Below are 12,380 nucleotides of genomic sequence, written 5' to 3' on the forward strand. Positions count from 1 at the left end.
CAATTGTTGAAGGTTTTCTCAGCTGCTTTGGAGACAGTTCAGAAGTACCATCTGAATCAGGAAACCTAGATTTTACAATGTGTAAACAGCTTGACTGGAGTACTTTAAAAGCCTGTAATTGCTATTGTAGCCTGTGGTTTCAAATAGTAGGATGATACATTGATTGTAGTGTACCCACACACACTTACCTGGTTGAACGTGTCAGGTCAAGATGAGGTGGCCTATACAAGAGCAAGGCTTTTACAGGGCTCTGTGAGGGCTTCACTAACAACTTAGTCCCATTGGCCAGAGAAAGGATCATCTATTGGAAATAGCAAACCCATAATTACACCTTAAGAAATGAAGAAGCTGCCATATAGGCAGAAATGTGTTCATTATTTGTGCTATGTGATTCTCCAGCCTTGGAGATGATAAAGACATTGTGATGTGATTGGGGGAGAGATCAGTTAGCCTTAAAGGGAACTGAAGTCTAGAAAAGATGTTCAAGGAAATAGGTATTGCTTTTCTAGGTAGTGATTTTGTGCATTTCCATCCACTGTTATATCAAAATCTAATTTTTTTTACATACACAGGATGGTGATGGGTAAGTTCACGACATCATTTTTATAGCTGCTTTTCATTAGGTAGAATACATAATTTAAGTCATGTGATGTTTAACATTGAATTTCGCAGCTGTAAAAATCCCTTGATTCAAGCCATTTTTTATGCCTATTTGAAAGGAGTTTCTTTCAGTGGGAGACCTGTATAACCGACACACAACACATTGGTAAATTCTGGGAGTAACCTGGTTCGCCTTTCCACTCTAGATTACACCAGGAAATAACAGATATCCGAGCCTTTGTAAAACAGCTGGTGAAAAAGTTAATATTATTCAGCAGGATAATATTCTCAATAAATGATAAAACAAGAATTTCAGTTGCAGTATGCTTTATCCACTAAAATGAACTGATTGGCACCACACATGGATTACTGCTTCCGTTATGATAATTCTAGAATTTTCTGTTTTGAGAATATGAAATGATGAAACTGAATAAAAGTAAAAAGACCCTTCTATACTAATTAAGATCTGTAAGGAATGCAGTTTAAAAATACAGCAAAAATTTATTTTTACCTGTGGAACTGTGAAGAATTGGAATAAATTTATGGTTTTCCAGCAGAACTTTAAATCAGTTCTATTTAGCATCATTGGAAACTTGAAAGTAAAAATTTAGGAATAAATAAAGCAGCCGTGGAGGGACCTCTTAGTTCTTTACATTGCTCCTCCGATGTATTGACTCAATCAGTGAGACCACCACCAGACATACTAAAAACATGCTTGTCACCTACACACCAGTTGACTTAACTGAGTAAGTCCTACATTTAAGTCCATAAAACATTTCACTGTAACCCTTTTAAATACAAGGGCTTATAGGCTTGATTTATATGGTAAATGTTCTTAACCATCCAGGGAATGTGGAATTCAGTTGAATTTAAATATAACCTGGAAGAAAGTGAAATTTGAATGACATTTTAAAATGAACCATCTTAACAGCATTTCTAAAAGTCGTAAACAATTAAATTTTCCACCAAAAAATTTCCAGAAATCATTTCAATATACAGGGGGGGTGCCAAAAAAAGGTATACACATGACTTGTATTTATCTTTTGTTACTGCTATATAACAATTTTAATACAGGATGTTTTTTTTTTTTAAATGTATATAATTTTTTTGGCACCCTGTGTAGATAAGCTACAATTTTCTCTGATGATCTAGACCTACGGATTTTCATAGTTGTGCTTTGGCCCAGAACGAGAGAAGAGAAATAGGATTATCATAGTAAGGGGGCCAAAAGAATGAAGAGTTGGGCCAGAAAAACGTTTTTCTTTTTGCATACAGAATACTGGGTATCACTGCCCCAAGAATAAGTGAGCCAGAGCTAGCAATCTGTAGGATCTTGATTTCCTACGCCCCAGTGGTCATATGACATAAAATCTATTTAAATAAAAACTGACATTTTAAGCTCAGCATTTATGATTCACAAAAAGTTATCAAATGAAGCTTCAGTTTGTTAACTTCTGTGAAGGTCTAACTATATACTCAAGGTCTTCCTCATTATTCATGCGGTGAGTCTCATTAAAATGTTCAATATACTCGTTTTTAAACAAAACAGCATTACAAAAGTGCTCACTGTGAGATTAAATTACACAATAACTTTTAATATTGTGTTAAATAATCTTTTATTCTCCCTCATTTTTATTACAGATATTTGAAAGATCTTTACCTTGGAAGCTTCATGGTACACGGTGTAGCTCTCACATTCTTCAAAGAATTTCCAAAACACTTCCACCACTTGAAGTATCATTAACTGAATTTTGCTAATGATTAGCAAAAAGCATTCTGGACACAATGATTAGGCAAGTGACAGACTGGTAGAAAATCAGAATACATGTGCCTGACAGGATTTGTATTCAGAATACATAAAAGCACTCCTACAACTCAGTAAGATAAAGGACATTTAAAAATGGGCAAAAGCACTAAATAACTAGCCTTCAAAATAAATATCAACATAATATACTTCTAAGCATGTAAATACAAATTATTAAAAAAACCTGTGATTTGAAATTTCTTCCGGGGCATATGGGGGTAACTTTACATGATTGTTTCAGGTTGATCCTGTTCCTCTGGCATTTGGAAATAAAGGAACCATCCAAGAGGACCTTTAATTTCACAAGGGTACACTTCTGTTGTTGGTTATTAATTAAAGGTTCCAGGATCAACATAAGGATAAGCGAGAAATTCCCCCAGTTTGTTGCCTTCTGAATCATAGTGGAGCATTCGGAAGCAAACGTCACAAAAGAAACATGGGTCCTCTGGTGCAAAACTGTCATTGTTCGTCACCCATCTGTTAAAAATAAAAAACATCATTACCATTAATTTTCTTATGCTTTAACATGCTGTAAGTTGTAAACATTTTCACTACTGCCTTCTCATTCTTATTCATACGTTATAATCCTTCATATGGTTCTGTATACATAGATACAGACATCACCATTAATACAATGCAAAAGGGCAGCTAACAGAAACTGCATAATGCCATTTCTCTGAAAGACTTCTTAAAGTTAAGGAGAAAAGAATATAAAGCCATACTTGAAAGCGTCACACACTTGCCATGATATACCCACCCTCCAAGTAACTCAATATGAACATAATCATTTTCTTCTAATAGGCCATCTTGAAAAATCGTAATAAATTATATGCTCTTATAGACCTGATAAATTTTTGGTTGTCTTTCTAATTGGTAATGTGTACTGATTAATTTGAAAACTCCAGCTGTTTTACTTAGAGTTCAGGATAAAAATGTTACAGAGTATATACAAATGGGAAACATGGGCAACATTATTCAACTGAGATTTGATTTTCTGACCTGAGATGTTACTGGACACAGATGAAAATGCTGTTCAGTTTATCTGAATTCTGCAACTCATGATATGTTGTAACATTCCCTGATTTCCATTTTGATCTGATAACTCGATTTATGTTTTCCTATTCATTTAGAAAAGCATATTGTGGGGAACCCAAAACAAACCGATAAGAATAGTTTTTTAACTGATCCACAGTGAAACAATCTAAACATACATAATCACAACGGAAAAATATATAAAATCATATTTTGACCTCATTATATACGAGATGCTGTATTACATTTTTCACTGAGAAGCTGTAAATGAAGCTGATTATGTAAACTGCAGACAAGAGGCACAAAGAACGTGGCTCCCTGATGACATCAAGCATTGTGTCAAATTAGTCTGACCTACCCTTGGACTTCCCACTATACACGATGCTTCATTTCCTTATTTAAAAATGCTGTTGTAACCTACTAAACTGATCTGTCTCACTTCCCTACTAAATAAAACTTTATTTTATATTATGTATACCCACCCCAATGTAGAAGTCCTCAGATTGAAAATAGAAAAGAACTAAAATACCAAAAATCAAAAGTGCTTGACTTGAAAAAACCAGTACTTCTCAAAAAAATACACATATCACTTACCTGGCTGTGTACATTTTACAAACAAAACATTTTCTGGTCCATAGCCAATGCTTCTTGATAAGAAGGGGATAAAGTGTCCTATCCAAGCAGTCATCACGATGCACAAGCCTTTGTACATGAGGAAATAAAGATATAAAAGTGCAAATTTTTGTTACAGGTAAAGAATGAAATCTGTACCTCACCATTAACAACAGAGTAGATATATTTTTCAGTTTTTTGCTTACAAAATCCAGGTTTGACCAAATTGTGTTCCACAAAACACTCCAGAAGAGCATTTGGATCAAACAATGTTTTCTTTCCTATGAAACTTCCCAAGTCCACTCATGGTAATGTGCGCTGTGTGAGGGAGATAGTGTATGCAACATTTCTTGAATGTATTCCATCAAAGAATCCTTGCTTTACTCAACACGTAATACCTTTTATGGAACATAGTTTGAGCAACTAAGTATTTTATCTGGCTATCTTATCTAGATTAACCGGTTCTGTGTTAATACATGGCTCTTGTTTACTGTCCGCTTTATTTAAAATCCAAATCAGGCTCCTGGTATAATGTGAATTGGTAGGACTTTTAGTTTTAGGTGTCAGAGTTAAGAAATTGTAAGTGGAAGCCAGTCTCCAATATGCCGCCAATCAGCTGAGGGAGTATGGGTAAATCCCTTAACCATGCTGGACTGCAGATTCTTCACCTGGAAACTGATGGGACTGCGTAAGAGTACTCTAAAGGTCCCTGGCCCCTGATAATTCTAAAATATACATATATATGTATGTATGTTGTTGTTTTTTTAGTAAGGGTAGCAATATATCAACTTCACATTAGAAAATGATTAGTAAACTTTTAACAGTCTACCAACTATGAAACTGGAATGGCACTGAATGATAAAATCCACCTGTGAAATAAAAATGACTTGAAGTCTAAATAAAGTATATTCCAAGTTGCCTTGAGGTTAAGGAGTGACACTGCGGCAATATACCCACAAGGTAAGAAATGTAAAGACAGTAAGATCACCCGAGGAAAGTATTATCTTCCATCTTATGCTGATTCTGAGGCACATTCCCCCTCATTTGAGAGGAAGAGCAAGCAGAATAGCTTATATGTAAAATTTAAAGAACATATAACCAAAGAAATAAATGGATATAATTTTGAAACTCATAAATCTTTGAGGTTTATGAGCTATCCCAGCTCTTGCTTCAGAAATTCTTCCCTAGGGGCAACTGTTTTACATTCTCAATTGTTTCTTTTTTTAATTTAGCTCCTCAGCCTCCCTCTACAGAACTACCGTAACTTGGATTACACAGCTATTTAATGTTTAAATTATGACTTAATATTACTAGCACCTAAGCTACATAATAGGTTTCTGTTACTGTGTAACTCTAAAAGACTTCACATTTGTCAAATACTAGAATTACTCTTCTCCTCCCCCCAATTCCTCTGTATCTCCTTCAAATTTTGACAAAAGATAAGAAACCTAGAAATAGAGCTGCAAATTTGCAAAGGGCCTATATGATACACAAAGTGGATGACTACTACCTGAATTATTATACAAATGGACATACTTACTTTTAAAAGTATTTACAGATTTTTAACCCTCTAATAAACAGTAAAGTACGTACTTGTTATAGATTTTCCAAAACATGAACAAAAGAGGATGCAAAGTTGGTCACTGCATGGAAAGCAAACATTTCTGCTGTTTCCAAGCCAAGCTGCAGTGATACCGTGTTTCCCCCCAAAAATAAGGCTTAGCCGGATAGTCCGCTCTAATGCGTCTTTTGGAGCAAAAATTAATATTAATATAAGACCCGGTCTTATTTTACTATACTTATTTTACTATAGGACCGGGTCTTATATTAATTTTTGTTCCAAAAGACGCATTAGAGCTGACTGTCCGGGTAGGTCTTATTTTCGGGGAAACATGGTAATTACTTTTATTTTTATTAAAAAAAACCAAAAATCCTACCTGTGCTCTTATACTATGAAATAAAGAAGAGGAAAACAGAACAAGTCAAATGTCATGACGGCTGCCACTCACCTTATATCAGTAATGACAACAACATGTTCACAGTCTCCCTGGTGACAGTATAAGTAGGGAAAACCCAGTTTAATATGCAAGTCATTGAAGGTGAAGTCTTCCATTTGAGCAGTGCGAAACTTTCCATAGCCTCTATCATGGGACTCTGACCACTCAATAATTGTTCTGAGGGGGGAAAAGGTAAGAAAATATCATTGCTCCACAAAAACCTAAAAATGATGGAAAACAGTTTGTGATGGCAGTACTTCACAAAACCTGGCTCACCCACTTAACTGGACAGTTGCCATCCTGATGAAAGTCATAGTGGCCCATATCTGTTGGAATTAGGAATTCTAAATTTTTCTTCACCAATCGGAGCAGCAGTTCTCCAAGTATGGTTCTTGAGACCCCACAGGGATTCATGAGGTCAAATTTATCTTTAATCATAAAATGTGATTTGCCCTTTCAACTCTCCAACCCTTTGCTGGGGGCAGTTATGACAAACTAACACACTCAGAGTTTGAAAGAGGGGAGAGTAAATAGTCAACCCAAATGCTACCGTAAGATCAAGTTGTATGAACATGAAAAAGATATCAACTAGTTCAACAATTAGGTCAATTTTTAAGAGGCTACATGATGTGTTATCATTTTAGATTGAGTGGAAAATGTATAACAATGTCACTCTTCTATTTTCTTTTGGAAAAGTTATTTTTCACAAAAATGTTATTAATGTTAACATGTAATGGGATTATTTAAATTAGTTAATATTTGAAATATTTCTTAGTTTCAATTGCTAATATGACAAATACTAAATATAATACTATATGACAAATACTAATACTATATGACAAATACTAATACTATATGACAAATACTAATACTATATGACAAATACTAAATTGCTAATATGACAAATACTAAAACCCACATAAACAAAAACTTTGGAGTCCTCAATTATTTATAGTATAAAGGAGTGCTAAGACCAACAAATTTGAAAACTATATTAGAATATAGATACAAATGGCTAACATAAAAGAATTTATATAAACAGAAAAAATATACATATATACTCTAGTTGCTAGGACACTGACAATAAAAGTATGGTTTCATTAACATGATATTAGGTACAGATTTTTCATGTTATATAAGCAACCGTAAATATTACATAAGGCAAACAATAGTATATACTGGACGAGCGAAAAATAGTGAAAGATTAATTTCCTGCTATCACCTAATATAAACAACAGACTCAATAAAGTGTTTGAGATTTAGGGGTTTTTTTACATGTATCTAAGGCTCAATACAAGATTTACTATAACTTCTAAATAGTAGGTACTACATTTAAAAAACAATTCTAGACAGCTGGCAAAGATCTTGAAAAGGTCTACATATGTTTTTGGTAGGAAAATTTTCTTGGACTAAAAATTTTGATTAACTTATTGTACCTAGACTCATGAGATGAAATAAACTTTGAAAATATTTTTAAAAAGAAGATAATTTTTAACCCCTAAATAAACAATTCCTAGGCAAAGAGCTTTAACTGACCAATAATAGGATTTGTGGCGATAATACCATTTTGAGAACTAGAAATAGGAAAGACTGAGATTTTTGGAAACTATACCTGCTCAAATCTCTGCACTCAGGGTATCTTTTATCATTGTAAAATGTTCCTTCAAAATAAAAGAAGGCTGATTTGTACAAGTCCTGCAAGAAAACAGATGGTATTCAAAGCCCGTTATTAACAATTATGAAATTGCTCAAATATTAATTCAAAATTTGTATGTCATAAAATCATACTAATCTGTTTAACAACTTCATAGAATATGCTCAGCTCATTAATTTGTGTAATACTTAATGGGAACCCCCTATGTGACAAGTATTATGTTACTTTGTTTATAAAATGGAAATAACAGTAGACTCTTAGGGTTACATGAGATTAATCACAGAAGTTGACTTCTCACTGAGGGTAAGTGGCAATGTTCAGTAGACACTCAAAATAATGGTTTGGAAATCAGGAGAGAATGTGGTTACAGAGAGATTAACAAGACTGGAGTACATTTAAAACCATGAAAACTGGGGGAAAGATTAGGAAAAGAATTTAAAATAAGAACTAAGATGAAACCTAAGTTATAACATTCATGTGGTTGGTGGCACAGGAACCAGCAAAAATAGATTGTGATGGTTCTTGTCCAAACTCTATTCTAGTCAATCCAAGTATCTTTTTACTGGTCTACAGGAGATAGTTCCTCTCTTAAGAGGGCCAGTAAATCTGAGTTCCTCTGCTGAGTTGAGGCAGATAACAAGAGTTAGTTCAAGCTTGCCCTAGGATTAAATTCAGGATCAAGGCCCTACTACTTTACTGGGCAAGCAACCCCTTCTGAAAACTTCGGGGGTGGCTAGTCTACCATTTTGCTCCTTTCTCGCCTTATGCAGTGGGTATGCAGAGGTTTCTGTCCTTTTGAGAGTACCGCCCGGGGAAACAGCAGCGACAGCCAACACCACATGCTGTCCCGACGGGTCCTGCTCACTGGGCTGACCATGTCCTCTGACCAGCAGTGAGACTCCTGACTAGCTCCAACCCTTTGCTGGGGGCAGTTACGACAAACTAACTCACCCAGAGTTTGAACGAGGAGACAGTGAATAGTCAACCCAAATGCTACCGTAAGATCAAGTTGTATGAGCACGAAAAAGAGATCAACTGGTTCAACAATTAGGTGGTCACTATGACCTTAGAAGGAAGAGTGTGCAAAGAATGGTTGAGGAATGAATGTGAGATGAGGAAATCAAAACTGAGTATAGCCTAATCCAGGGGTGTCCAAACTGCGGCCCATGGGCTGACTGCGGCCCACAATCCATTGTTAATTGGCCCGCAGCAAATTCCAAAAATATATTTAGTTTACTTAAATAAACCAGGTGAGGCAATACGTACTTCACCTCGAGTGAGTGGCCCGGCTGTTTGTGTATTTTACCGCATATGGCCCTTGGTGAGAAACGTTGAAAAAAGTTTGGACACCCCTGGCCTAATCTTTGAAAAGGTGTTGATGATAAAGAACAGGGAAGAGTTACAGGCTTGAGAAAATGGCTTAGAAGAAGAAAGCACTTACTGCAATATTTATAATCTTGCTAATCATTACTTCCTTAGTTTATTACTATTATTGTTAATATTTCTTCTGGCCTTATGGGGGTAAAAACTAAATCACCTTACTCTGCTGACGTGCTCAGGGGCTTGGTCGGGGGTGCTGCTGAATTCCCCCCCGATCTGGAGGTCGCTGACACAGCAAATCGCATCCCTGAGTTCCGTGAGCTTCTGACTGCCCAGCACTAGCACCGTCTGGTATGGTTTGTGTTCTTTGTGCTAAAAGGCAAACAGTAAGTAAGTGTTCACTCAGAGACAAGCCATTAAACTATAAATCCTGTCACGACCAGATGTAAATTAAGTTACTGGTTGTCTTAAGTGATTCCCATAACTTGGTGTTGTTTTCTTAAATCCTGTATTTGTCCAATTGGCATCCATAAATTACAGGTCCAAGCTAATGGCCAAAGTTGTTTCTATCTCCCCTGTGATCCAGAGCCTATACTCTGAAACCGCCTCCTTTATCTAACTCGCACACACCAAGCCAACGTTTCCGCTATCCTAAATCAAGAGCCAGGTACCAGACACCTAGGGACAAGCCCCAGGCCCCAGAGCCCACCAGAAGTATTCAAACTAGCCAACCCTGAAGTGCTTACCTGCCCTGCTGTGCCTTTCCTGTGGACACCCCAACAAAGGCTGTGGCCTATGCCTCCCCCCCTCCTTTCTGCCTCCTGACTGACAGTGGTGCATCCCCCTGTGGCCCGGCATAGCATGTACCCCACTTCTCTCAGGAAATGTAAGTAACAAAAATCTTCTCGCAATGGCATTGGCCTCTAGTGTTGTCACTCAGTCACCACCATAAAACTACAAACCATGGGTACAATTGAGATACTTGGTGCTATGGTCTGAATGAATGTTTGTGTTCACCCAAAATTCACATGTTGGAATCCTAACCCCCAAAGTGACGGTGTTAGGAGTGGGGCCTCTGGGAGGTGCGTAGACCATGGGAGTTGCACTCTCATGAATGGGATTAGTGCCCTTGTGACAGACCTCCCACCGAGCTCCCTAGCCCCTTCTGCCATGTCTGCAGCCCAGATGGGCCCCCACCTGACCACACGGGCACCTGATCCTGGCCTTCCAGCCTCCAGAACTGTGAGAAACAAGTTTCTGTTGTTTATAAGCCACCCAGCCTGTGGTGTTTTGTTACAGGAGCTGGAATGGACAAAGACACTTGGCAATAGAACTTTTAATTTTAAGTTAAAGTTTATAATCCAGATGCTTCTAAAATGACAATAGCATGAAGAGCCTTTGGACTGTAACTTCATCTAGTACCACTGTCTTTTAAAATTTCCTGGAAGTTGTCTCACTGAAGTCAAGCAATCTATTCACAACCTTAATGTTATAAACCCAGAAGTTCAGTTATTATCGACTTTGCTTTGCTTGATTGGTAATTTGAAATCTTCATCAAACAATGTAGTTAGTACTGACTACATCCCAGATGCTTCATAAAAGCCTATTTATTCACAAGTGCAATTTATGTATAGTAATATTTGAATTAAACCTTATCAAAAGTTTCTGACATATCTGTTTAGGGAATCGAGAATACATACCCTGTGGGTTGGGATAGTTCTTTTTATAAAAGACTCCTAAGAAATTCCTAGATACCCCCAACCTGTTAACTTTCTGCATTTTTATTAAAGAAGAGCTGTCTTTAGTTGTTAGTTCCATAACTTTCCAAGTATTCTAAACTGGTGAACTGGTGAACAAAGGTCACCCCACTCCTTCACCAGCCACCTATTCTGGGTAAAAAAAAAAAAAAAAAACCTTCAAAAATTCATATAATTAGAATCACTGTGGATGTCTTTATACTTTCAGTTGCTTACAGTACAGAAACCAGGGTATGCATTCCAACACTGAAACTCTAATCCTATTAATCAAGGAAGTACCATATTTTGCCATATAAAATGCACTTCCGTGTGTAATGCACACCCACGTTTTTGGCCCCAAACTTTCAACGGAAAAAAATCTTTGGTTTTAATTTTTTAATTCAAATTTCTATTTGTTTATATTTAGGTGCTTGTTTTTTGTATTATAAAGGAATTTCAGTTAGCATTTACTTTTTAACATATTATGGTATAAGAAATTTTATGTAACAAATAACTACAAAACACAAGTACAGATACAAAGTACAAGAAATTTTATGTACCGGTAACAAATTTCCAATATTTATGCATCATAAAAGGCCAAGAACTCTTCATCGTTACAAGTTTGTCTTAAGTTCAACAAAATAAATTATTGTATTCCAGGGTATTATTTTGCATATAGATATTGTTATTGATTTCTAGAGTTACACTTCTAACTCATAAGCATAAATAAAAGAATTAAAAACATTTATATAGATACGGAATTAGTACTACCCATGTACAATGCGCATCCTTATTTTTCCCTCACAAATTTGGGCAAAAAGGTATGCATTATACACGGCAAAATATGGTATTTGTAATTTGACCTTATTTACAATATTCCTCATCTAACAAAGAACCCCGGGTTAGAGTGTGGTGCTGTTAACAACAAAGCTGCCGGTTCGATCCCCACAGGGGCCACTGTGAGCTGCGCCCTCACAACTAGAGTGAAACAACTATTTGACTTGGGGCTGATGGGTCCGGGAAAAACACACTTAAATAAATAAAAGTTTAAAAACAAACAAAGAACCCAAGAATATAGACAGGATACCAGATAAAATAGTATATGCTTGCATTTACTTTAAACCCTAGGAAATGTGACTTTCAAATAATTAAACCTTTTGACAAAAGTCACTCATATTGTCTGTAAAACCCAAAAGATTTTACTACTGACCTTATGAAATATAACCGGGTACAAGATATTCACAGATAGGATAAGCTCCCCTTCTTCAATCATGTCTGCTGGATTTTCAGGCTTTTTCCCTATGGCATGTGACTCCTGAAGGAGGAAAGCAAATTAATAGAGACCTTAAAATCAGACACTGTGAATCAGACAAGAGGCAATGTGGAACAACACCCATAAGCAGTAACTTGAGTCCCTCCACCGAAGCAACCAATAAGATGGGAAGAGAGATTGGATCAACTATTTTGGAACTCTGGAACTTATATCAACCAGGGGAGTGCTTGATGGAGGGACAAGGTGCTGATTTTTCATACGTAAGCAGAGGGTGTAAACCAACTACCATTCCCCCATTCCTCAGCCCTGCACGCAGATGTGGAGACAGCAGCCTGTGTTCCCGGAAATGATG

General features: G+C 36.5%; 1 protein-coding gene across 2 annotated transcripts in view; it reads right to left on the reverse strand.

Annotated features, from left to right (window-relative positions):
* Positions 1 to 111: 111 nt before the first annotated feature.
* The window catches only part of SNAPC3 (small nuclear RNA activating complex polypeptide 3), a 23,031-nt gene continuing 10,762 nt past the window's right edge, over positions 112 to 12,380 (reverse strand). Inside the window, exons 4-10 of one of the 2 annotated variants that reach the window (XR_004424644.1) lie at positions 11,966 to 12,070; positions 9,242 to 9,391; positions 7,658 to 7,740; positions 6,058 to 6,222; positions 4,031 to 4,138; positions 2,261 to 2,881; positions 112 to 1,480 (exon numbers count right to left, since the gene is read on the reverse strand). Coding sequence is in view for 1 of the 2 variants with exons in the window: in XM_033122906.1 (XP_032978797.1) it covers positions 2,734 to 2,881; positions 4,031 to 4,138; positions 6,058 to 6,222; positions 7,658 to 7,740; positions 9,242 to 9,391; positions 11,966 to 12,070 (759 nt within the window). In the remaining variant the exon portion in view is untranslated. Of the gene's footprint in view, positions 1,481 to 1,503; positions 2,882 to 4,030; positions 4,139 to 6,057; positions 6,223 to 7,657; positions 7,741 to 9,241; positions 9,392 to 11,965; positions 12,071 to 12,380 lie in introns of those variants that run through there. The other variant, XM_033122906.1, reaches the window with a different exon arrangement.

This window comes from Rhinolophus ferrumequinum, chromosome 12 (assembly GCF_004115265.2).
Source record: "Rhinolophus ferrumequinum isolate MPI-CBG mRhiFer1 chromosome 12, mRhiFer1_v1.p, whole genome shotgun sequence".
Taxonomy (NCBI): domain Eukaryota; kingdom Metazoa; phylum Chordata; class Mammalia; order Chiroptera; family Rhinolophidae; genus Rhinolophus; species Rhinolophus ferrumequinum.